General features: G+C 42.5%; 1 protein-coding gene across 3 annotated transcripts in view; it reads left to right on the top strand.

Annotated features, from left to right (window-relative positions):
• Positions 1 to 27332, top strand: part of SYT9 (synaptotagmin 9) — a 327980-nt gene that overhangs the window by 279204 nt on the left and 21444 nt on the right. For 2 of the 3 annotated variants that reach the window (XM_058663453.1, XM_058663452.1), the window contains 3 exons: positions 9283 to 9403; positions 11402 to 11573; positions 13636 to 13765. In XM_058663453.1, the coding sequence (XP_058519436.1) occupies positions 9283 to 9403; positions 11402 to 11573; positions 13636 to 13765 (423 nt within the window). The remainder of the gene's footprint in view (positions 1 to 9282; positions 9404 to 11401; positions 11574 to 13635; positions 13766 to 27332) is intronic. The other variant, XR_009245327.1, reaches the window with a different exon arrangement.

Below are 27332 nucleotides of genomic sequence, written 5' to 3'. Positions count from 1 at the left end.
GTGTGATTGTTACAGGTAAAGAATAGGGAAAAAGAAAAATATTGGAATTACAATTTCTTTCCCAAATACTAAGTGAGTAATTTTTTGCTGCGCTAAGGGTTTTTATTATAAAAGGAGCTCTGTAAAAACAGGATTGCTTACTGAGACAATAGAGCTGGTGAATATGGTGGCAGGAGTGGGAATGAAACACCAGATATCCTATGTTCTCTGACTCACTGGGTCACTGGACATTGTTCTGAGGGTCTCAGGAAGTGAGTCTACTGAGGAGACAGAATATATTCAAGAGCCCTTGTTGGGGTTGGGCCAAGTCAAAGCTAAGAGCTGAGAACTCCATCTGGGTCTCCCATATAGGTAGCAGGGACCTGAGTGCTTGAACCCTCTCCTGTGGCTTCAAAGGGTGCACATTAGTAGGAGTGTAGCCAGGACTCAAACCCATGCACTCCAGTATGGGATATGGGCATCCCCAAGTGGCAGCTTAACTGCTGAGCCAAATGTATGCCCCAGTGTATGAAGCTTATACCTCTTAGGGTTCCTGGCTAAGTCTCAAATAAAAATCGACAAAGACAGGATTAATAGGTAAAACATTATAAACTGACTTAATCAAAGTTTTATATCGCATCAGAGCCTTCAGAAATGAAGATCCAAAAACTCAAAGGACAATGTCTGTTTTTATATTGAGGTGCTATCAGAACAGATAACCATGTGGAAATGTGACTGGGTAAAACAGAGTAATCTCATAGTAATACACTGAACAGGGAAACTCACCAAGGCCTGTCTGTGCTTAGTTCTTGCTTTTTCTGCATGGCATTCCTTTCTCCTGCGTGCCTGGCAGAACTCCTCTGGAATGAGGGTGCTGTGGCCCACTATCAGATGCATTAACCCAGAGAATTTCTTTCTGACTTGCTCTTACACACAAAAACAGAGGAAGGTTCTTTACATGGCTCCTGTGACACCATGAAGAGAAGCCATTCTAGTCCAGCCTGCCTTGGAGCAGGAAGGGGAGCAAGAGAAAAATAAGCAGGAGTCCAGAAAGAGACTTTCTTCCGAGGCCCATCCCATATCCCTCAGTTCAAGGTACCCCGCCTCCCAAGGTGCCATTCTTTGGGCAATGGTTTTCTGAACCCCAACAATGACAAGAAAGACAAACATAGTCCAATGCAATAGTAATAATAGATCCCTCATATTCAATAATTATTATATAGATAAGTTTTATTTAATTTCCTTTTTGTCAATGCTATCCTTTAGCTGTGAATACCGTTTTCTAAATAAAAAACATGAACAAAGAACTGAGGAACTGAAAAATTAGCTTATCAAAGGTTGAGATTGCATAAAGCAGAAACCAAACTTGAATCCACTTCATTCAGTTGCAGTAGATGTTTGATCTTCATGTGCTTTAGCTATAAATGAGATCATTTTTATGTTTATATTCCTAGCCTTATTTCCCGTTTTTGAAAAGAACTTTCAACTACTTTAACTGTTTCTTTTAAAGATAGGCCTCCAGAATTTCTTGTTCCTATCCAACTGTAACTTAGTACCCATTAGCCAATCTACTACACAGCAGGGTAACTATAAATAATGTAGTATCTATTTCTATATTTAAAATAAAACTAGAACAGAGGATTTTGAATGTTTTCACCATAAAGAAATGTTAGGTGTTTGAAGATATAAATATATTAATCCTGGTTGTCCATTACCCAATAAATATTTGTTTGAAAACATCCCATATGGAATAGGCATTATGACAGGGCAGGTAAAACCTGAGATGCCAGCGTCCCCTGTGAGTGCCAATTCATGCTCTGTCCCTTCCACTTCCAATTCAACTCCCTGCTATGACCTAGGCATGCAATAAGAGATGGCCCAACTGTTCTGTTCTGTTCACCATGCGGGCGACCCAGAAGAATCTTTTGGCTCCTAGCTGCTGACCCAGCTCCAGTCAATGCAGCTATTTGGGAGGTGAACCAGCAGATGCAAGATTTTCTCTCTTTATCTCTCTTCCTCTCTCTGTAACTGCCTTTCAAGTAAATTTAAACAGAATCTTTAAAAACATTTTCATGAATCTTTAAAGATAAAATATGCATTAATGTTTAAAATAAAATGCTTGGTTTGAATTTTTTTTAGATTTCTACTTCATTTTATATATGTGCACACCCATATGTGCACATACGTCACAATGTACTTTCTTCTCCCATTTCTGAGAATAGTTATACTTTTGTGAAGATCATTAGGCATGCTAATATCATTTTGCTAACTTAATTTATGGCTGAACTGTTATGTTATTCTCTGTGATTGCATTCTCTTACTTTTCCTCCTAAGAGCTGGTAATTTGCATCTCCAATCTGGATCTTTCCCCTAAAAGATAGCTTCCATATCTAATTAACTACTGAAGAACACCATTTGGATGTCTTAATAGGCATCTCATATTTAATATGTGAAAAACTGAATTATTGGTCTCTCATAAGACCCAATTCCTTCTCCCATATCTTTAGAAATGGGCATTAATGGCAGTTGCATCTTTCAACTTGACCTTTGGGAATTTAAGAAAATTTTAGAGTTCTTAATGTTGGGAATTTTCAAGATTTCTATGATTAAATTCTGGTGCAATTTCATTCTTGTCAAAGAACATACTTTGTTTTGATTTCAGTGTGCATGAATTTAATCAGTTTTTTGAATGCCCAGAATATGGTTTATCCTGGTGAGTGTTCAATAAGCTCTTGTTAAAAAAAAGACAAAAATTTTTCTGTTGTACAGTATTGAGAGGTGGAGTAAATATCAGTTAGTTGATTCATTATGTTCAAATATTTACAGCTTTGCTCTGTATTATTGGTAGAACAGTATTTAAATCTATAGTTCTACGTGACTTTTGCTTTTTTCTTCTTTTAGTTTCTACATAACTTTTTAATATGTTTTGAAAATGCATTATTAGATGTATTTACAATTGTTAGGCCATCTTGGTGATTTGACCCTTTATCAATGATAATATCAATTCTTCCCTGGAAATAAATCTTTCCCTTTTGTGTTGCTTTTTAAAAAGATTTATCTATTTGAAAGGCAGAGAGGAAATGCTTACATCTGCCGATTCTGTCCCTCCTCCTATCCTAGGCCAATCTGAAGTCAGGAACCAGGAGCTCCGTCCAGGTCTCCAACATGTATTGGCTCTTCTTTGCTGCTTCCTCAGGCATATTAGGATGGAACCGGATTGGAAGCAGAGCAGCCAGGACTCCAACTGTGACACAGGGTGTTGACATTGCTAGCAACAGACTAACCTGGCCTGGAAGCATCTTTGATGTTAATATAGCCATTCTGGCTTTCTTTTGATTAGTGTTTAGGTCTAATTTTTTTCATCCTTTTCAAATAGATCTATGGGATGCTGTTCTAAGTGGGTTTCTTCCTGTCAGCATATTTAATTCAGTCTTGCTCTGTTACCTAGCCCGACACTTTCTATCCTTTTAATTGAAGGTGTTAGGTATATACACTTAATTATCAGTATAAGGATATTTAAATCTGTCCTTTCTATTTGTACCATCTGTGCTTTTCTGACTGTTCCTACTTTTTGGATTGAACATATAAAAATATGTTTTTATTTGTGTCTTTGACAGTATTGCAAAGAAAGGAGGGAGAGAGACACAGAAGTAGCAAGAGAAAGAGAGAGAGAGAGATCTTCCATCTACTGTTCCTCCCCATATAGCCACAATGACCCCGATGGGGCCAAACCAAAGCCAGGAGCTTCTTCCAGGTCTTCCATGCCATCCTCTGCTGCTTTCCCAGGGAGGTGGATCAGAAGTAGAGCAGCCTGTACTCAAATCATTGCCCATAGGGGATGCAACTGTCAATGGGCAGCAACTTAAACTATGTCCCAGCACCAGTCCCAAACATTTTTCATGATTCTGTTTTGTTTAGCTTTCTTCAATGATTATCCTAGCATTTTGAAATTTCGCCTTTATTTTATCTAATATCTTCCTTTAGATTAAATTTGTTGTTATATTTCTGCTGTCTGAGAGCAGAAAACAAGGTGTTTGGTTTGATAGTTTCTTCTCTATCTAAACATTTTAGTGGTATAGATTTCCCTGTAAGTGTTGCTCTAGCTTCATCCCACAAATTTTAATATGTTGTGTTTTCATTTTTGCTTTAAAAATGCTTTCTATTTTTCTATTTTTCTTTAGGTTTCTTTGATAGATTATTTAGATGTATGTTACTTGTTTCCAAATATTGGGAAATTTTCTAAATATCTGCTATTTATTTGTAATTCATTTTCATTATGGTAAGAAAATGCATTTTATATTACTTGAATATTCTTATATCTAAACAAAACTGGGTTAGTGATGCAGATACGACCTATCTTGTTTAGTGTTCAGAGTGCCTGAACAGAATATGTATTCTGTTGTTGGGTAGAGTATTTTTAAAATACTATTAGACCAAGTTCATTTAGTTTTGCTCAAATATTTAAATTTTTGGCTAGGATTAGTTACAGATCTATGTTTCTTTACATTTTGATAGGGCACAGTGCATTATTTTAAATAAGCACACAATGTAAGCAGACCAAACCAGGCAACCAGCGTTTCTGCTTCTCCACCCTTCCTACATGGTTAGAGACTGTCAGCTCTTTAATCCAGTGTTTGTACAGTTTATAACATAAAATGAACTGAGCTGTGAAACACTAGAATCTATGACTTCTGTCTCACTGCATTTTAGCACCCTTTATCCAACCTTTTCATACTCCCACCACCCTTCCCAGCCTCTAATAATCACTATCCTAACTTCATATGGAGTTTAAAAAAATATGAGACAATATGAAGGATTTGTCTTTCTGTGTGCGGCTTCTTTCACTTAATATAATGATTGCCAGTTCATTCCATTTCACTGCAGATGTCAGGATTGCATACTTGATTATGGCTGAATAACACTGCATTGAGTATAAGTACAACATTGGCTTTATCCATTCATCCATCATGGATACTAGATTGATTCCATATCTTATGCAAACTTGTCTGTGTATCCTTACAGTTCTATCAGGTTTTGCTTCATACATTTGGCGAGTTTATGGTACCAGGGATCAGATACATAAACACTTACAAGTTGTATGTACTCTGGATGAATTGCCCATCTTTGTATTATGCTTTGTCTGATACTAATAAAACCACTCCAGATTTCTATTAGTGTTGTTTTTTTGTGTTTAATATATTTATATCTATATTCTTAAGTTTCTTATGAACAGCATATTTTATATATATATGTTGGAAAGTCAGATATACAGAGAGGAAGAGAGACAGAGAGGAAGATTTTCCATCCGATGTTTCACTCCCCAAGTGAGCCACAACGGGCCGGTGCGCGTCGATCCGAAGCCGGGAACCTGGAACCTCTTCCGGGTCTCCCACACGAGTGCAGGGTCCCAAAGCTTTGGGCCGTCCTCAACTGCTTTCCCAGGCCACAAGCAGGGAGCTGGATGAGAAGTGGAGCTGCCAGGATTAGAACCGGTGCCCATATGGGATCCCGGGGCGTTCAAGGAGAGGACTTTAGCCGCTAGGCCACGCCGCCGGGCCCATGAACAGCATATTCTTGAGTGTTATTTATTGAGTCAGATAACTTTGCCATTATTTGAAGATTTATATAATTTAATCTCTTGGAACAGTATAGTTTAAGTGTGTCATCTACCTACAAGTATTTGCTTTCGATTTTCATCAGATTTACCTCTCTTAATCTTGTTCTCTTTTTGGTATTTACCTGTATTCTTTTGGATTAAGTGGATATTTTTCAGCACTCAGTTTGTTTCCTATCTTGTCTTACTTGCTATTGCTATTTATTGAATTATTTATTTATTTTAAATATATAGCATACATGTTTAACTTGCCTAAGCTAACTTTGTAGTGATGGTATCATGCCACTTGTACTACATACATTTGTGGAACCTTGTAACAATTTTTGCCTTACATATTCCCAGGGAATAACTCTCGTAAAATGAAAATTTCAATTGAATTTTCTATCTCATGGGGTACACTCAGCCTCCTGCTTGGATTTCTTACCCATCTCTGACAACACTGATAGGGCCATGAATGGTTTATTCGCAGCCCGAATTCCTGCAGCAGCCTTTCCAGAACCAACTGGGTTTGGTAAGGAGTTTACCAGATAACACAAGAAGAGGAATGCGAAAGTGTACTGGTTAAACAAGAGGCCATAGTTGTTGCAGACCACTGCTGACAGATTGCAGAGTTTACAGGTAGAGAATTCACACGTTTGCTATAAACTCCCAGTACATCTTGCCAACAATGCTGAATTCAGCCATACAAAGCAGAAGCAAACGAAGCATGTCTTTGTGTGGCATTTTCCTTCCTCTTGTACCCTCCAGGGCACTCATCCTGCAGTGACACTTCTGCCTGTCTGATTCCTGTCAAGCTGAAAGAGAAACCAAATATGCCACCACCTGTTTGTATTTTACTTTCGTCTTCATCTAGAAAAACATTGATTGAGAATCTGAACGCTTTTACCTAAGCAGACTTTCTCTGCTTTGGCACCTGTTGACATTTTGGACCAGATAATCATTTGTAGTGAGCACTCCCCCCCTTTGAATTGTGGATGTTTTGCAACATCTCAGGTCTCTCCCCACTAGATATCAGTTGCACACCTTCTATCCCTATTTGTGACAATCAAAAATGTATCCAGATACCATCAGATGCCCCCTGAGGGAGCCAGATTGCTCCTGGTTGGGACAGCTGGTTTAAAGGAATATTTAAGTTAGCATCAGCTGATAGGGGAAAGCAGTGTTCACATCCATGCCAATGAATTCCTGTTGCATAACCTAATATACCCATCCCCCTCAACGGATGGTGTCTTGTTCACTGCAGATTCAGTTCCCAGCCTCTGGAAAAAACAGTGTTCAACTCCAATAGTCACAGCAAATGTTAGAGGAATGCATGAATGAATGAATAAATGGATGGGTGAATGAATGGATGAATAAAACAAAGTCTGGGCAATAGCTCATTGTACTACTGAGAATAAGAGAATGCCATAAATGGATATGTGTACAAGTAAAGGGAGTATTTTATTGTTGGACCTAAAAATTTCTGTATTTGAGTTTTATTTCCATTTTACTTTTATATACAGAAAATAGTTTTTAAAAGATTTGTTTTTAAAGCACCTGAAAATAAAACCAAGTGTTTTTCTCTTTGAGAACAATTTCTTTGCTTTGCTAATTTTGAAAGTGTAGGTGCAGACTCAGTTCATGTTCTGAATACATTGCTAAATCCAAGGTTTGATTTTGTTTCAACTCATGAGCTAAGAGCTATATTAATATAAATGTTTGTGAACTGGGGGAAGAAAATCAATGTAGTTAGCACATGAGTACTCTGACAGGTTTCATTTAATTATGTGCATCAGCCTTGAGGACAGTGACTGCTCAGCACAGGATTCCACATCCCAACCTTAGTAAACACATGCAGGGTGTAGCCCTCAGAAAATACTCATTGAAAGAATTGATTAGGAGGTTTTGTGGGCATGATTTGGGTTCCTTCTCTAATAAGTTTGTTCAACCAAGATATTGTGGGAGGATGAGGTGAAAGGAAGGAGTGAGGTCCAGTGAGAAGCCAACTAGGGAGAGAACAGAAGTCAGCAAGTGAGGGAGGTAGGAGGAAGCAAATGAATGGGCTGTGGGCCAGCTGTTGCTTCTCTCCTTGCCCTTTGCCACCAGCACCAACTGGGATCAGATCCTCCCTGTTCAGTGACAGTGGTGGCTGCTTCCGTCTAGAGAAATGAACACCACAGAGCAGTCCCAAACCTGCTCCTGCTGTGTGTGTGTGTGTGTGTGTGTGTGTGTGAGAGAGAGAGAGAGAGAGAGAGAGAGAGAGAGAGAGAGAGAGGGAGAGAGAGAGAGACCTCCACTCCTGTTAGTCAGCTTCTCCTACCCTTGATCCCCCTACTCCAGAGGGAAGGGCACAGTCACTTGAGACTCAGGGCCCCAGCAACAGGGAAAGCCTGGTCTGTAAGATGAAGTTGTTTATTTACAGGTGGCAAGCAATGCACAAAGATACAGCACAATCCATCTGCTTTCGTTAGCAAATAGAGCCCTTCCTCTGGTCCTCTCATGAAAGCAATGAAGGCAGGGAGGTTGGTCGAGGTGACCTTCTCGAAGCGACTCTGTGCATCTAAAAATAGAAGCATCCTTGGAGAGCCAAAGAGGGTACAGGAGGCTGTGAATGTAGAGGGTGGGAACCTGACTCCCCAGAACATTATCGGGATGACACTGTATTAATTGAACCCTGGCTGCAACTTGCTAACCTCAGGTATCCCTCAGAAATTGAAATTAAATCAACTGGCTCTTTTTTCTTCTTCTTCTTTCTGGTAACATTCTCCCTGGGCTAAATGGAAAGAGAGAGAGATGAGAGAGGGAGAAACTGTGTCATCTGACCTATTCCAGTGGCTGCACAGTGCCCAGGGAGATACCTGCTCCCACAGAGGGCAGTGCTGGCTCCTTAGGGAGTCCAAGAAGGAGAGAGATGCACCAAGTGGGGCTCCTGGGGCAGAGAGCAGGGATGCCAGGTTCTGTACCTCTCCTCTTGTCTGCCTTCTTGAAGCCTGTGTATGATTATCTGGGTGTGTTTATTGCTACTGGTGTTTGGGGAGAGAGTTTGTCCTACGGATCTGGCAGTGTTCCTGGCAGGAGCTATGGGAGGTTCCAGATGCTTCCAGAGTCATAGGAAGCCATGTACTTATCTGTGTGAGTTCTATGTGTAGTGCTCTGGGATGCTCAGGAGTTGCTGGAACTGCTGGGACTAACTTGAGGTGGGGGCACAAGATAGACAAGTGCACAAGGCACCGTGGGTACCTGCTTGATTCAGGGCATGATGGCAGCTGAGGCCATGGGCTGTGCACCGCCAAGCTTCACCGCAAGGCACCTTGGTGCAATAGCTTAGTCCTGGGGGCCCTTCTAGGGTGGCGGGAGAATGTGAGTAGAACCACGTGGGGAGCTGCAAAGGCTTTGAAAGGCAGCTTCTCTTGGGCCCATGTTACAGGCTGCAGGGACTGTGTGAGGCCATGTGAGGCTGCTATGACAGTGACAGAGGCGCAGGAGGCCTTTGGACTTTGACACTTGCAGAAGGGCTATGTGTGCTTCTTTAGCAAGAGGAAGCAGCTCCCTTGGAATGACAAGTATATTCTCTACATGACTGCTGAGGGAGGAGATACTAGGAGTTCTTTAGCGGAGCCAGACTTGTGGGGTGGCGCTTCATGGTACAGCTTAGCCTCCCGCCCTTGGGACTAAGACCCTTTCTAATCCTGTCTGTGATTTCTCCACAGGACAATGTGGATCTTGGAGAACTGATGTTCTCCCTTTGCTATCTTCCCACTGCTGGCAGGCTGACCATCACCATTATAAAAGCACGGAATTTAAAGGCAATGGACATCACTGGAGCATCAGGTAGGACAATCTCAAATCCATCCTTCTTCTGGACTTCCTAGCATTTTCTATGCCTTCAGTGTCATGATACACTTAAATAGCAGAATGGTGGACTTGTGACTGTAATTGAAGGATTATATTATTGTAATAATAGAGGGGAAAACAGGTGTTGGAGGGGAATTGAGAGGGTGGGAAGAGAAAATCCTAAACCTATGGAACTGTATCATGGAAAATAAAAGTTAGAAAGTATATGTGTGTGTATGTGTGTGTGTGTGTGTGTGTATCCAGCCTTCACTATCCATTGCTAATGTTGTACCTTAACGGGTTTTTAACATAGTAATTGGCTCTGGGATCCAATTGCCTTGATCTAATCCACGTAATAGCTACGTGACTTTTGGCAAGTCATTCTGCTTCTCTGGATTCCAGAGTCTATCTGTATAAAATGAAGGTAGTAATAATATCTGACTTACTGGGTTGTTGTAAGAATAGGTGCACTAGCATTTGTAAAACCACAGTAACAGGATCTGATATTTTTTAAATACTCGGTACTGTTAGTGTTTTATTATTCTCTTTTGGGTCTTCATAAGAGTGAAATGACCCTGACAGTTTGTACCTGCTGATATGGCATATCTAATTGGGTCTTTCTTCAGATACAGCCATCCAGGCTCATTGAAGATTGAAGACAACTCTGTCTCCTAATACAGTTTGGGTTTTCCAGTGAATTTAACATGCACACTTGAATGCCAGCTGAAGCCCCTAAATACCATAATAGGCAGTTTCTATCATACAAATTCACAAACAGCCTCTGCACAAGCTCCTCAAATGTGGCCCAAAAACAACCAGGACACAATAACTGACAGCCACTGAAACCAAACAGCATCACAGACAATATAATCTGTATCGTAGGCTCCAGTGTTTTTCTAAGCAGAAAAAAAAAGGTCTATGTCCTTCCTCTCAGCCCTGCCAGTCCTTCCCATTGCAGGCCTCTGAGTCCCTTCTTGACTGTATAGCAGTCAGGGCAATGCATGGTCTTGGAAATAAAGAAAACTCTGCCATGAGAGAAGCCTGGTGAGGTTCTGGGGCCCAGGAGAGCCTAGTCCATCAGTCATCACTGTGTCCACATTCTGGCCAGCCTGTGTTCTTTCTCTCCTTGATGTGCAGCACCACTTCTCCCTTTGCAACCTAACTGCAGGTTAGTCTGGGGGCTAGAGGTCGTTGTACTTTGAGAAATCTACCCCAGCCAGACATTTTCCCTAGGAATGTAGACATTCTAGAAATGTAAAATTTTATTTGCTTAAAGGGCTGGTCATCTTTTTTCTAAAGATTTATTTTCATTTGAAAGGCAGACTTTAGAGAGCAAGGAAAGGAGAAACAGAGATTCCATCTGCTGGTTCACTTCCCAACTGGCTGCAATGGCCAGAGTTGAGTTGGAGCTGGGTCCTGAAGCCTGAAGCCAGGATCCAGGAGCTTCTTCCAGGTCTCCCATCCTCTGCTGCTTTCCCAGGCAATAAGCAGGGAGCTGGATGGGAAGTGGAACAGCCAGGACTTCAATAGATGTCCATATGGGGTGCCAGCATGGCAGACTGAGGCTTAATATGATATGCCATGGTGCTGGGCACCGAAAGAGCTGATCTTTACGAAGATTCCCTGAAGTGACTCAGGCAAGGTTTCCCATGCCTTGGAAATAAATGTCTTTCCACTTTCCTGCTATCATAGTAAGGCAAATCTTTAATTCTAGCAGCAATGTTTTCTAATATGGCAACAGATGTTTTCACACTATTTTTAAGCATCATGCATTTCTGAGGAGACAGTTTCTGGACTTTAATTGAATGAACAACTTAATTATCCCCAATACCAGTTATTTGCTGAATATCCTTTTAGTTGAAATCCTTGAATTCCAGCTCCAAGGCAGGTAAAGGTGTCCTGCATCCCACAGTCCATGAATGCCCATAGTGACATCATTGCTTCCTAAATCCCCACTGAGCCTCACAATCACCCTGGTTCTTATTATCTAAACAGATCCATATGTGAAGGTCTCACTGATGTGTGATGGCAGACGGTTGAAGAAGAGGAAAACATCCACAAAAAGGAACACACTGAATCCAGTTTACAACGAAGCCATAGTCTTTGATGTCCCTCCTGAGAATATTGACCAAATCCACTTGTCCATAGCAGTCATGGACTATGACCGGTGAGATACTTTGGAGTTCATTCTCAGTGTGAGGCTCCTGTGCCTGGGCAGGGAGGACTAGTGGGAATGGCTGTAGATTCTTGACTGGTGTCCCATAGGCAGTGAGTGAACCAGCGGCATGTGGACAGCAGATGGTCAAGTGGTCACCATGTTCCAAACCAGGCCATAAAGCCAGGTTACCCTGCTGCCTCTCAGCTTTCCTGTTCTTTCCTCCATGCTTCCCTTTCTGGTTTCTTTCTGCCTTCTGTCTTCCATCACCACTTCTTCCCTCTCTGCATACTTTCTGGAATCCTGGTTTAGAGAATGGTGGCCTCACGTGCCTTATCTGTTGTGAGGCAATGCTATCTGCTCTTCAGGGGAACAATTCCACTGCAAATAGCACAATGATTACTTTAGTCAGACTATCAGCCCTCCTAAATGCATAACTTCAATCTTTATTTTTCCTTCTCACAACATATTTAATAAAGATCATTTCCATCTACTTAAGTCTGAAAGCAAACACAAAAATGTTCTCTTGAAAATGCTAGAGCTGGTGTGGGTGACAGCATACATTAAAATGTATAAGGCGCTCAACTTTTTAATTAATACAGCGCTGCAGAGATATTTATAGCTTCATTGTAGCCAATTGTGTATTTAAACGATGGATTAGAAAAATAGTTATTTTAATATGCAAAGGAAATACCAACAGGGAATTATACATGTTAAACCAGTCATTAGACTGAAATCCAAAGCCTCTTTTTAATTGGAAACCTCCCACGTGGTCTAGGCATGAATATAAAAAAAACTATAATTCTTAATATAATCTTACAAATATTATTTATAGCCAAACATTTTCCCACATAGCTCTGAAATGTCAGTAGGCAGCCTCACTGACCTGAACATTCTTTCCAGCAGATGTCTGCGTGAAGCATGACCATTGTCCAGCCTGGCTGCCCATGGCTGTGACAGCCCATGCTGAGCAGTAGACCTTGTCCCATCTCTGAGCAAACATACAGCACCAATAATGTCAGACCCCATGAGGGGATATTGCCCACCAACTGTGGTAGCTACGCCACCATTTTCCAAACTATTGCCAAGTTTCCTGCATTAACAAATCTGATTATGTGAGCTCTGCCTCAATTTAATTCTCAGTAAACTCATGAATCTGCCCTGGAAAAAAACACGGCAGAGTCCTCGAGCTTCCACATGCATTTGAGTCTAATGAGCATAGACTTAGATATCCTTCTCACTACCCCCTCTCTCACTTCCCCATTACTCCCCACATACAAATATAGGAAAAACCATGTATTTTCTTGGGAAGAAAAAAGAAAAAGTGTATTTGAATCCCAAAGAGTTCACAAATGGGATGTATCATTCCCAGGCTTTAGCTCCATCATATGCAAAGGATTTATAACAAAACTGGGCAGCTTAAAAAAAAATACCCTAATGTGAGGGCCTATCCAGGGAAAGCTTTGGAAAGGCTAATTGCGTTAAGGTTAAAGGAATTATCTATCTCACTCCGCTTGGGAAATCAAATCGGGTCACAGAAGTGATGCTGGCCATGGAAGGAGAGAGGAAAGAAGAAGAAAGGACAGCAGTGTTCTTTAATGGAACTGAAAGTCAAAAGACCTGGGAAACTCCCCACCTCTCCCCCTTTTGTGGGACAGAGGAGACCCAAGACTGCCAGTCACAGTGCTCTTCCCTCACCCTTGCTTGGTTGGCTTTTGTGGGAATTGGAGGAGCCTCTATGACAAAAATGCCCCTCACAGGGTTCCCTTCTCATTACATGGATTTGAAAAATCAACCTTGTTCCAGACCCAGACGTAGAATGTTAAGCATTCATCAGGGAATTCTTCAAACATAGGACTGTTTCTTGAGAACAAATTAGCCCATGTCAGTGTTAAGAAAGCTGGAGCGTAATATTGGACCCCAAATCTTATTGGCTGCTAGGCTGGACATATAAATTTCGATTAAGAAGTTTAAAACACCACTTCCCCCAGTTCTGTGGTCATTTTAACTGAGACGCTATTGCTGTCAAGTACCAAAATTTTAAGAAAAAAACTATTGTGGACCATTTTCACAGTGTAGGTCACAATGAGATCATCGGCGTGTGTCAAGTAGGCAACGAAGCTGAGAGGCTGGGCAGGGACCACTGGAGTGAAATGCTGTCTTATCCTCGGAAGCCCATTGCACACTGGCATTCCCTCATGGAGGTAAGACCCTACCCCCACCTTACAACGAGGAAATGATTTGCTGATGAAATGCAGGTGCCATATTAAGTGTGAGGACACCAGGATGTGTGGTCATAGATGGGGTTCCCTGGTTGCATTTCCTGGGGTTGATGGGCTTCCATTTACTCTGAAGTTGCATCTGTGATCCCCACCAAACTGGCAGATTTTGAGTGTTGATCAAGGACCATCCCTCACTCTGATTGTCTTCATAAATGATCAGTATTCTCTCAGTGCATGTTATGGTTTTGAGTTGACATTTGGTGTGTATTTGCAGCATCGGGGAGTACAGAGTTTCAGGTCATCATAGAATGACATGAATCTGTTTTGGAGACAACCTAAGGCTGGCTGTGGGGTGTGACAGCAGTCAGGTTTAACTGCATATAATATAAATAACAAACCCAAACTAGCAGCACATGAAATTAGAGTGTATCTTGCTCTCATTTACAAAAGATCCCCAAAAGGCAATGTAGGGTAGTACAGTAGCTATGTGATCAACAGAGACCTAAATTTCTGTCTTTCTGCTTCACTGTGTGCTAGTGTGTGTTTGTGTGTGTGTTTCCCCCTTGAATCACCTCATGTGCAATATGGCTGCTAAGCTCCAGCCATCACATATCTTTCAGGCCCTGAAAAAGGCAGAAATATCAAGAATAAAAAAAAAATCTTCTTTTTAAAGATTCTTTTAGAAGTCTCTGGCAACACTGCTACTTAAATTTACTCACAGAATTTAATCACGTGGATATTTCTAGTTTCAGGAGAGGAGGAGAAATGTGTTATTTTGTTAGGTTACTGGTTGTCAAACTTAAAAAGAAAAAAAAATAGCCAGAAGGTTCTGTTTGCAAGAAAAGAAAATGGATACATGGAGACAACTGGTCACTTACCCTATTATTCATTTTCTCGCTTGCCATCCCTTAATTATTCATTCTTTTCCCACTCATCTCTGTTCATTAGCTTACTCTCTTGTTTTCTAACTCATTCTCTGAAGAATAATTTACTCTCACTAGGAAACATTTCTGAGTGTTGAATGTCATAATAGGTACAAAAATTTAAATAAATATGAACGCATCCCTGCTTTCTTGTACAGCATAGGACATGAAACAGAAGTTGGCATAGACACCAGTCACTAAGTGCACAGCCGTAAACACTATCATCCAGACAGAGAGCTCAAAGAGCCTGACCAAGAAAATGCTGTACTTAGAAGAGCTTATCTGGGTTGGAGGGTGGGGAGGGGAGGAGGAAGCGTTGCTGCCTCCTGGCCACAGTGAGCACAGAGGACTGAGTGGCGTGTCAGGTAAGGGGCAGCACTTACTGAATGCAGGTCTGTGGGTTCCTGGCAGAAAACATTCTTCTCTTACCCAGCGAATGGAGCTCTGTTTCCTGATAGCTACATTCTGAAAGGCCAAGACCAGAATACCTTGCCCAGTATCGGGGTTCTACTGGCATCAGGTGCCACCTCTGTCTGATTGTCGTAAATACAGGGACAGAGGGATAAGGGGGACATCTCCTTTGTTGGAGATGGTGCAGGAGGAGGATGCTAAACATTACAGCCTCTGAGTACATTTAAGGAGAGCCCAGGATCTCCCAGTTTTAAGGTCACTAAGGTGATGTCTGCTCCTGGCCATAGAACTAAGACTCTTTCCTGGACTCAAAATTAATCCCTCAGGGAGGCTCACTGTACTCATGAGATACTGAGAAGTAGCTGGGGGGCTGAGGCTCATTAAACTTTCTACGCCTGCCACTAGCAATGGCAGTAAGAGCAGTCGCAGTCGACTTTTTGCACCCATGTAACTTTAATTCTTATTTTTAACCCATAGTGTCAAAAGGTGTCAGAGCTCTGTGCTTCTCATGAAGCCGAAAATGGGACAGAGGTTTAAAAATGTGATGGGCAGTATTGGACTGAGAAATGAATCCTGGTTCACACATAAGCCGCTCCTTCCCAGTAACCTAGGCAAAGGAATGACCCTTATCCCTTCCGAAGCCATGTGTGCAAGTGTTGCACAGAACAGAGTACAGAAACCTTGTGTATATATATTGCAATATCATATTGTCCTTATTAATATGTGTAATTAGTATGTGTCAATTTAAAAGCCAAAAGGAAAGTGTAGAAAGCAGGCCTTGGATTTTTCTTTCTCTGGTGAAAATAAAGTACTATGTGACTATCTGTATCACCAAGGAGCTACTCCTTAAATTCTGAGATCTCAACTTTTTACAAAACTGTGATCAGCAGTTCAGACAGTGAGAAGTGTCTTTAGGGTTACACCACTGAAACTTGGGAGCCGTTTGCCCAACAGGTAAAATGACTTTACCTAACATAATGATCATTTCTCAACTGATGCAACTAAACTAAGAAATGAAACTCCTGTGCCCTCTGTGTGAAGGGCAAACTAAGGAAGGTCATGGCTTCCCTGTTACTTTACATCTCTTTGAAGCATGTGTCCAGTGCTTTAGAGTCACCCCACAGTGAAAGTGATGCTTGTCCTTTTAAAACCTGTACCTGGCCCATAGGGGCAGTAGTACCAGAAAAGATGAATTGCAAGATTGGAGAGGTTAGCCATGTGGTCCTGGTGCTATAAGGATGGAGGAGGTAGTGGGCAGTGTGCTTGGAGGCATTCACACTGGAGTTGGAGGGACCTAGATTCAAACTGCTATGCTGCTTCTCTCTGCTGCTTTTGTTTTTTCCCTTTAGTTTTCCATCATTCAAGAGGTCATAACAGACCTATATCCCAATAGTGATTGTGAAGGTTGAACCATATAGTCTGTGTGGGATTCAGCCCATGTGCCGAGTTACTGACACATAAATGCTCAGTAAAGGTATCAGTGGCAATTACTGTTATCCACATCTCATGTCTGAAGTGTGTTCCATAAAGAAATATCATCCGTAACGTTTGTCATGGAATGTAGAAGGAAGGCCAGGAAGCCTACACCTTCATGCCCCAATAAACCATTGTTTCAGATTTGGGGAATCGCATTCAGGGGAGGGGTCATTCCATGCTCTGCTGTACATGGATGCATGCCATAGTTAAATATGCTCGCTCGCGCTCGCGCTCTCTCTCTCTCTCTTGCCATGAAGATAAGCTGCTCTCACATTCTCCAAGAACCTTTCAAATTTCTGTTTGAAAGCAAAAACAGCAGTTAACTCCTGGGTACACGATGTGTGTGTGTGAGTGTGTGTATGTGTGTGTGTGTGTGTGTGTGAGAGAGAGAGAAAGAGAGAGAGAAACATGGGGAAATAATGAGTATGACGGAGCTGGGATTCAGTGAGAAGGGAATCTGGCTTGGCAGAAGTGTTTCACTGCTGGGGATTGAGGGACCAGGTAAGGACTAAACCTTGAGCCCTGCAGAGATCTGGCAGCTTGCTTGGGGCTGCATCCAGTAAACCCTGACCTTGCCAGGGCAGGTGGCAGATGGAGTCTTCAAAGCCAATGAGTTCAGAAATCCATTTCTCTCTCAGGGATGCTAGATGGCTTCACCGCACACTCAAAGGTCAGCCAATACAGCTCCCTTTACTCTCCATGGTGTCAAAGACTTGCAAAGCTGTGCAGTCTCACCCAGATCACGCTGCTGGGACTGGGAATAAGAGGATGCCTGCTGTGGGCCCTTAGGAGATGACAGAGCTCCACAGACTCCCCTACCACAGTTTCCCACCGTCCGCAGATTTCCAGAAGATGATGGTGTTGGCTTGGCCATATAGTGGTTTCTTTCCTAGCTTCCTGAATGTCCACTTGCATCATGAACCTGGGAAGAAAAATGGAATATAATGTCAGGATTCCTCCACTCCCCTTTGGAGAGTGTCCACATAGCTTTTGTGTTGACAAGTAGCAAACTTGGTTTGGAGCAAAGACCAGATACAGACTTCATTTGGTTGAATCAAATCTCACTTGTCTAAACAGAACAGAATTCAATTAGAGTGTATACTAAGGATCGATAACCTTGTCCTGATGGATCAAAGTGCAAGATTTTAATCCCAGAATCTCTACACCAAGGTGTTTAATTGTGGATAAGTCTTCTTTCTCCTAGCTCAGCTTTTGTAAATCTGTGTATTGAATGCTAATACAGTTATTTCCCAGGATTTCTGCTGCTGAATTTGCTGTCCCATTTCCATTCAGGAGTATACAGTCCACAGCATAACTAAGCAAGAGTTATGGTACCAGGCACCCTGGCCTGAGTAGAGTCCTTATTTATTCACCTCAGCCTCCATAAGAGCATAGATATCAAACTTTTAAGACTAAAGCAAATACCAGTTTCCCTGACTTACTTTGGAATTACACCAACAACTCCCTTAACACATCTCTAGGTTTTATCTAGTAAGTTCCCAGAAGAACCAACCTGGAGTCTCTGAGGTCTGCAGATTCCCAAGAGAAAGCATCTGATTGCACAGGTGGGGTTACATATGCACTCCTGTCCAATTTCCTTAGGTCCAAGGTCGTAGAAATGTGACTTGGTGTCCACTCCAGCAGGACTGTTGAAATTAGACTCCTTAAAAGAGTCCTGGCAGGACAGGGAAATAAAATAAGCACAGTTGCTTTCCAGGAGATAATGAAAAAAAAAGAAACTTTAGCACTCTGGACAGGTAGTATTCACACAGGTTAGGAAATGGCAGTTATTATCCAGGACTTGTGGGAGCTGCAGGAGACTTGAGGCCGTTACAGATACCCTGCTCTCTTCTTGCCTGTGGACTTACATGGTCATGTCTTCCTTGTTCTTGCAGCTTTTACTGACCCAGGGCCACATTTACCTCCAGCTGCTCCCTCTAAATCCATCTGAACTTGGATATTTCAAATCTGAGAGGTGAAATTGCAAACTTTCCTCCTTCTCACACCCTGTCTGCTCTGCCATACATTCTCTGTTTCTTCTCATCTGATGGAAACTTTATTTGTATTTATTTGTATCATTTTATTTGTATGATTCCTCGCCACCTAGGACTTTTGTTCAGATCTTCAAGATTTGCAGTCAACATGTACAGGAAGTATTCAGAATGCAAAATTGTTCTTTTCTCTCATCGAGGTCTGGCCTTAAGATTCCTTTCATGTAGAAGATTGGCTGATCATTGGTCAACCTCAGATTTTCTGTCCTCAGCTGGCAAAAATATAAGGCATTGATTCACAGGGTGGGACAACATGCTATAGACAATGAAAATGCTAACCCTGCTAACATAGGTACTAAATAAGTGTCTGGTGAATGAAAGAGACATGTTAAGAGACAACTCAGGTCCCTTTCAAGTAGAATCCAAAATAAAATTCAGTTTGGGGCCAGGGGTAAAAGATATTGAGAATAAATTTGCAGGATGTTGTTTAAATGGAAATAGCCCTTATTAAGTCCCAGCATTGACTGCCTTTTCTCCCTTTAGGAAAATGACATAAAAGAGGTCATAGCTTCCCTTTTTTCCTATGAACTGCCAGCTGCTGCTGACAATGGCTTTACATTTTGAGCATAATTGAGAAATCTTTAAAACAACTGAATCTCCTTCATGAAACATAAAGAAGTCCTTTCCTTGCCCCCCACTCTAGCTAATATGAATGGCAAATCTTGGAATGTTTTAGTCTCTTTTTTATTACAGAAAGGAAGGACACAACTAGCACAATGGCTCAACTGGCTAATCTTCAATCTGCCATCACCAACATCCCATATGGGCATCCCATCAAGCTCCCTGCTTATGGCCTAGGAAAGTAGTGGAGGATGGGTCCCTGAACCCACATGGGAGACCTGGAAGAAACTCTGGTTCCTGCCAGAGCTCAGCTCTGGCAGTTGTGGCCATCTGGGGAGAGAGCCAGCAGGTGGAAGGTATTTCTGTCTTTTCTTCTCTCTTTAAACCTGCCTTTTCAAGAAAAACAAATAAATGTTAAAAAGAAGAAAGGAAGGACATGGCAGTCCTAATGGTGGGAGACAGACTGTTGTATCCCATGTGAAAACTGACGAGGAGGTAACAAAGACATTAGCCCACAATGCTTTCAACCCAGAAAACATTTTAGCAGTAGTTTTATGAAGAGTAATGATTTGCAAAGATCAGGAAGAGGAAAATAGTTGGAAAGGATTTTTTAAACAACATGAACTACTTAATTTTCAGGTCTTATTTTTACCTGCTATTCTAAATGGTTAATTTAGTATGCCAAAACCCATAAACATCAGCAGGACTGCCAAATGTAAAAAAATGTGTGACATATTTGGGATCTTAAAAGCTTATTAACAAATCCATTAGAATGTATTCCAGTTGATATAGGTGGCTGGAATTCCATGCAAATGAACAGGCAAGGCTAGAAGTAATGGGGCAAAGTGCTTCCAGCTGGTAGGGAGTGTGGCCAGCAAAGAACGCCAAAAACAGTCACTTCCCAGCTAGTCCTCTTTCTTATACTGAATCATCTGTACCCCAAAGAAAAAGGGAATTTTTTCTAATATTTTCTCATCTTTAGCTGGGTTATAAAACCAGTAAGCTTTCCGGCGGTCTACAGAGAAATTAATCACGTAAAACACGGGAGCACTCAGGGTAAATACTAGGGGTATAAGAAGATAATGATGTAGTGGAAAATAACATTTCTGCCTGAACGGAAAGTCAACAGCATCTTAACTCTCCTCTCATTCACAAATGACCTTGCTCCCACAGTGTCTGCCATGGAGTGTCCATGCTGTATACTTGACTGGCTATTAAATAGGAAAGTGGATGACAATTGGCTTGAGCCTTCAGTTCTGTGTATCTCCAGGAATAGTATTTGGAGGTGACTATTAACATAATAGGCTGAATCTTTCCCTAGAAATGAAAAGAACCAAAAATGCTTTCTACCACACTCTGAAAGAACCACATCCTCTCCTGATAGTCTGGGGACATGAGAGATATCTCTTACCTGCTACAAGAGGCTTGGAACACAGTAGAACATCCTGAGGAAGGACATCCAGGAAGGCAATCTGGAAATACATCTTTGAGGAGATGCTTCTGTCAAATGCTGCCTCCTAGAGATGACCAGAACAAGACAAAGCTCAATTTGTTGCTTTTGTTGGTAATGCAAGGGCAAGGCGAGGTCTGATCTACTGAGATTTTGAGGCATGAAGTGTGGTTTAAGGTGGATGAGGTGGGAAAGTGGGGAGCTTGGTTGGGATTGGGAAAGAATCGTGATATAACAGTTTAGAATGATCATTGCAGGGTTAGGATTCTGAGCCTGTGATATAAAGTTGTTATTTTTTTTTTAAGAAGTAGTTGATGGGCTTTATGCTTTTGGAAATCCCTTGAATGCACAAAAATATTATTTGCAACTTTTTTCTTTCATGTGAATGTCTCCAGGAATACTAAAGACATGTTAATGAAGATAATAGAGCAGTAGAATCAAGATAATGTATATCTATTCTGTCGATAAATTGTGTTGGAGAAGGTGGTTTTAGTTCCCACATCCTTAAAACAAAAAAACAGGAGAGCCCACTAAGGCTGCTACTTCACTCTGTTGATACGTACATACCATTAACCTGAACATTCATGGGATGCCTCTCCAGAGTCAACCCTCCTTGCTGATGGCCTTGATTACTGATTCACGGTGCTAGGGACCTGGACTCATCCCTGGCTCCACTGATAGTACACATGACCTAGTTCCAAACTAAACCAGTGCTGCAATGTGTACATAGAACATTTGGTGCAAATGCCTGATGGGTGTGTTGTTGGATGGAAACCAAATGTATACACTCTAGATCTAGCTATGGCTTCTTTGGAGGTACCAGGCTTAGGGTTAGACCAATTCTAGAGAAAGTTAAAAAAGAAAAAAGAATCAGATCTCTAATCATACAGTTGGACTAATGGATCAAGCCTCTCTAGAATATGGTGTTAGCTCTGGCCTTTATGAGTATTTAAGCATATATATGCACCGTATTGCTTAAACAGTTATTAGATGGGATTTCTGTCACTTGAAATAGGAAACATCATCTTGCAACACAGCAAATACTTACCCTGCTCCATGTGATAGTCTTGCTGTGATGAGAACCATTCCCAAAGCTGCCAGGAGAGTCACTCTTCTGTCTTGACCACTACAATATATCTAGTACCTAACAGTACATGGTACATTCTTAGCAAAGCTTTCCTAATGAAACAGATGATTATTGTCCAGCTAATTGGCTTGCACTTCTGGCTTTAAGGAAGATAATAGGAGAGTCTGTCTTTGAAAACATTAAGAATCAAGGTAGTCTGGTAGCCTGGATCAACCTGATGGTGATGTTAAAAGGTGTGGGAGTTGGATTCACTTTTGCATACAGGTCCTGAACATTGGCTGTGGCAGGTGGAATCAAGGACTTCTGTGCATAGTAGGGCCACCACACCCAGGAGAGCTCCCGGACTTTCCTGTTTGCCTTTCTACCTGGAGCCTGTGGAGTGATGTCAACTTTGGATTCACAGAAAAATAGTTGAGGAGATAGAATCAAAATTTTTTGCTTGTGTTTTTAATTTTGTATTTCTTTTTAAAGAAGATTTATTTATTTGTGTAAGATTTATTCATTTTTATTGGAAAGGCAAACATACAGATGGAAGGAGATACAGAGAGAAAGATCTTCCATCTGCTGGTTCGTTCCCTAAGTGGCCACCATGGCCAGAGCTGAGCTGATCTGAAGTCAGGAGCCAGAAGCTTTTTTCAGGTCTCCCACATGGGTACAGGTCCCAAGGCTTTTGGGCTTTCGTGCTTTCCCAGGCCACAGCAGGGAGCTGGATGGGAAGTAGAGCAGCTAGGATTAGAACTAGAGCCTGTATGGGATCCCGGTGTGTGCAAGGCAAGGGCTTTAGCCATTAGGCTACCGTGCCAGGACCTAATTTTGTATTCCTTTTATACACATGTAGTATATAGCTACTCCCAGGATTAAGACAAAATGGCTCTTATACTACTGCGAGTAATGCAACATTTCCTTTGCCCTTCAAATATGAAACCAAACTAGCATGTAACTGGGTTTTCCTAGAACTTAATCTTATGTTAGGAACAAGAATCCAGATTGAGAAAAACCCTACACTTTCTGGATAAGAAGGACATCTCAGGGCTGTTGCCTTTAGGCATGGTATTTTAGCCCAGGCAGAATCTAAGCCATCAACATGGTACACCATCGGTGCCAGCACATCAGCTTCTCCCACATATCTGTGGGAAGGAATCGGTTAATACCAAAGGCCTTGAGAAAGCTGGCTTTGTTTTTTTTGTTGTTGTTGTTATTAAGGAGAAATCACTTATAGCTTCAGTTGCTGCTACCAGAGAAGGTGCTTGAAAGCCAGAGAAGAAATAACAGGGAAGAAAAGGACTGTTGAATCCCATGGGAGTCTTCAAGGACTCCTCAGCCCAGGAGAGGGTCCCTCTCCCTACTCCAACCCAGGAGCTCTCCAAAGCCCCCAAGCACAGATATGCCTTCCCTCAGTGTTTTTGCAGGTAGTGTGTGAGCTCACTGGAACCCAGGAGGCAGCCGTGCTGAGTATGGACTTCTTCAGTGGCAGGAAATAGGGACAAGAATTAATAATAGCAATAACCCTAGGGATGTGGTGCTGAGCCCAGTGTTGTGTGTGGAGACAGTCTCTGAGCATACAGAAGCCCCAGAGCAACTGTAGGCAGAGACTGATACAGCTCCGTGATCACTCTGCAAAAACCAGAAGAGAACTCGGAGCTGGGCAGTAGTCGGGGGGAAGCGGGACTATGAAAGTACAACTGGTTCCGACTCAGAGCTTCACCATTCCCCATCCTACACAGGGAGGAAGCAACCAAGTGAAGGACTGATGCCCTCCCCCACCATCTGCCTCTCTGAACTCAGAGAACATCAGGTGGCCTCTGTTTTTAAGACTGTGCCGCTGAGCGGAACATGCTTACTGAATAGCTATTGAGTGGGGTGAGATGGGAGGTTGTTATATTCAGCTCCTTTCATGTAGCTGAAGAAGCTAAAGAAAGCAGGTTTGGAAGAGAGAAGTGTTGGAGCAGCAGCCAGTCACAGGAAAGGGATTCAGTGGCACTGGGGGGCAAGGTTGGGAGGAAAGTTACAAAATCTTCAGTAGGGTTGAAATGGTTTGTCTTTGGATTGTAAAGGGAGAATTTCCTGAGTCTAGTGCCAAGACTAGAGGGTCTACAAAGGTTCTACATGACCAAAGATCATTTCTGATCTGTCTATATACGGCATATGTACAATTTGATGTTCATTCAAGCCAATTTAATCATGCATATAAGGGCTTAAGTTAATAGCTGAATTCAGTGATTGTCTAGGGTTTTTGCTGAACTCTTTTCAGAAGTCAAGGCTGATTTGGAAATTGTATGAAACAGATAACTGCAGGAGCTAGTATGATTGAAACATGATAGTGGAGGAGAGCAAAGCCATTAATTCAGACAAGGAGGTGTGTCCTGCTTAAACTTCCTGGCCGACTATCCCAGCTGTGCTGTTGTGCTGATATCTAATGGAATGCCAGCTTTGCCACTCTGAACTTCTCTATTTGGGCAGTTCTTTTCCTGCATGAAATGGACAGTTTCGAACACTTGTTGCACTGATTCAGTAATATAGAATCTGAAAGCCTCTTGTGTATGAATTGACAGGGAAAGATGCTCAGTAACTCCTTTTTTTAGCCAGTTAAAATCTTGAAAAAACCTAACTCCCCCATGCTTTTATAGTAGCTGATTTGTGATGGTGCCATGGAATGCTCAGTCAAGACAACCTTCCTGGGCCAGTACAGGTTTCTCATGTCTCTGGCTTTTAGAATGCTGCATGCTTCACAGAGACTTGAAGACTGTAAAGTGTAGCACTGTATTGCAGAAAGTTCCCAGTTTGTACATGCAGTCAAGCAACATGCCTCAAATATCCTAGGCAGTGATTTCGCCAGGAGTAAACAGATTTCACATCATGACATAAATCACTGCCCACCATGTGAGAAAACAAGTAATGCACGCTTTCAGAGAGTCCAAGGTCATTCTGATCCAGTATGGGAGTGTTTAGAGAGAGACTTGGAATCATAAGTGATGCACACATTTTTAGAACCATCCAGAATGGTCTCTCAAACCTTCTGTAAATGGTAGGTTCCTTTGTTCAAAACACAGAGTTAGACACACACACACACGCGCGCGCGCACACACACACACCATTTGCTGATTTGTTCCCCCAAAAGTTCACAATAACCACGGCTGGCCCAAGCTAAAGACAAAAGCCAGAGAAACCGTATTGGTCTTCCACATAATTGGCTGGAAATTCAAGTACTCCAGCTATCACCTGTTGCTTCCCAGGCACATTAGCAGGAAGCTAGAATGGAAGCAGCATAGCCAGGACTCAGACCAGTTTTTGATGTGGGATATAAGAAATCCAACTGGCAGCCTTACTCACTGTATTGCAACACCCATGCCCACAATGCTTTCTCTGAGACACCAGACTTCTCGGCTTCTTATCACACATGTTCACCAGGCAACAACACCACCCCTTGGCGCTGGCTTTTCTGCATGGGAGGCTACATGCTGAAGTTTGTGTTGCTACATTTGCTTGAACACATATCATTTATTTTCACTCTAAATATTTAACCTTCTGGTTTGCCACTGTACTTATTAGCCTTTCTATGCTAAGCAACACAGACACACCAACTGTGTGTTTATAGTTGAAGCAGAGTGTGTGTGAAGCCACAGATGAGGGTGTGTGGCACTATGTAAGAGTTCCCTCAGGTGACAGCTGCACTGTTCTCTAGGGGTGGAGATTGGGGTGGGGAGGCAAGTGCCACAAAGTGTATCTTGCTGATACAGCGTAAGGACAAAGCATCTACCTTCAGGAGGTCTGACGGGAGACACTAGCAGCGAATCGTCCTGGTATCTTATGGTAAATTAAAAATGTGTATGGGAGCATTAGTGAGAGAGTTCCCAAAGCCCCCGAGAGGAGGGGTTGATGCGCAGAGATACACATTGGCCCTCCTTCAGCAGGCTTTTAGCACTGAGCAAGCATCCTTCTGCTGAACATGGAGGAAAGGGACTATTGAGAAGAAAAATCAATGTTTTCCAACGTAAAGGAGGAGGTCCAGTACCTGGGACACCAAGGAACTCAGATGACCAAAACACAGGGTTACTATGAGGTAGCAGTGAGACCGAAAGGAAGTATGGGTCTTGTTGAGCCCTGATGAGGAATTTGGGCTCGGCTAGGAGGAGGGGGTAGGGGACACTTGCATTGCGGTCAAGATCTGCAGCCTGTTCAAATCGATGTTTAAATAAAAGGACTATTTTGACCATCTGGAAGAGAGTGGATAGAGTGAGCAGAGGGGTCGGCTGGAGGTACAGACAGCTGCAGTGGTAGAGGTGCACTGAAAGGGGGCAGAAGCAGAGGGGATGGACTGGAGAGAATGGCCAAGGTTTATGAACTAAAAAAATCAGGCAAGCAGTCAAAAAGAGGGAGGAGTTGGGATGACAGCCAGAACTCTGTGTTGACCAGATGGATGGTCCTGCTGTATGCTGGGCTACATAATGGTAGCTAAGGGACAGGGTTTATGCTTAGTGTTGAGGGTTGATAGAAAGAGTGGGATTCAGTATGCCCCAAGAGCTATGGGATTTTATAATCTATGTATATTATATGTATATAATATATGTATATTACTCATTACTTTTTTAAAGTGCTCTTTAACACATACTGAGTTCACTTAGATTTTTTGTGACTGAATTACTTAGATTTTAATCATTACTTCAGGTACCCTCCTCCCCCTCTCTCTCCCCCTCCCCTGGCCCTCCCTACACACACACACACACACACACACAGCTCATGTCCAACTCTTTCCTTAGCTGACAGCCAGTCCAGTTGACTTCTGGACCTGTGTTCCTCATTTATGACACAAGACTAATTAACCTGAACTTTAGTTCTAGATCCCATGAGGAGCAGCTTGTCAGGAAGCACAGAGCCTTATTGATGAAACCATTCCTGAATCAAGGGAGGTGGTGGCTTTCCCACATGGCCCACGTGTCAGTATGAAAGAACTCCAGACCAGGCCTCTATCCACATGGCTGGATTCTTTGCCTCTGAGCCCTGCCAGGCTGGAGCAACTACCCATGAGAGAAGAGAACAGATGAGGGTGTCCTGAGAACGAGGACATGGCAGGCACCACCAGACATCCCCCTGAACAGGCTACAACAAACTGGAACCTTAGCAAAACCTGGCCACCTCTAGCTGAAATTAAACTTCATGATATTTTAAAATCCCTCCTCAACACTGTGCTTCCTCCCTGTGCACTGCATTTGGGCTGACTGCCCCTAGTTTGTGTGTGGCCCTGTCCCCTTGGGGAGAGCATTCTCAGTAGGGTGATGAGAGCTGGTGGCACCCTGATTAGAAAGAGGACAGGGGCCTGGCGCCGTGGTCTAGTGGCTAAAGTCCTTGCCTTGAATGCACTGAGATCCCATATGGGCACCAGTTCTAATCCCAGCGGCTCCACTTCCCATCCAGCTCCCTGCTTGTGGCCTGGGAAAGCAGTCGAGGATGGCCCAAAGCCTTGGGACCCTGCACCCTTGTGGGAGACCTGGAGAAAGTGCCTGGCTCCTGGCTTCGGATAGGCATAGCACCGGCCGTTGTGGTCACTTGGTGTTTGAATCATCACAGAATACCTTCCTCTCTGTCTCTCCTT

This window comes from Ochotona princeps, chromosome 4, assembly GCF_030435755.1.
Source record: "Ochotona princeps isolate mOchPri1 chromosome 4, mOchPri1.hap1, whole genome shotgun sequence".
Classification (NCBI taxonomy): domain Eukaryota; kingdom Metazoa; phylum Chordata; class Mammalia; order Lagomorpha; family Ochotonidae; genus Ochotona; species Ochotona princeps.
Note: the sequence above shows the minus strand (reverse complement) of the source record. Positions and strands in the feature narration are given on the sequence as shown.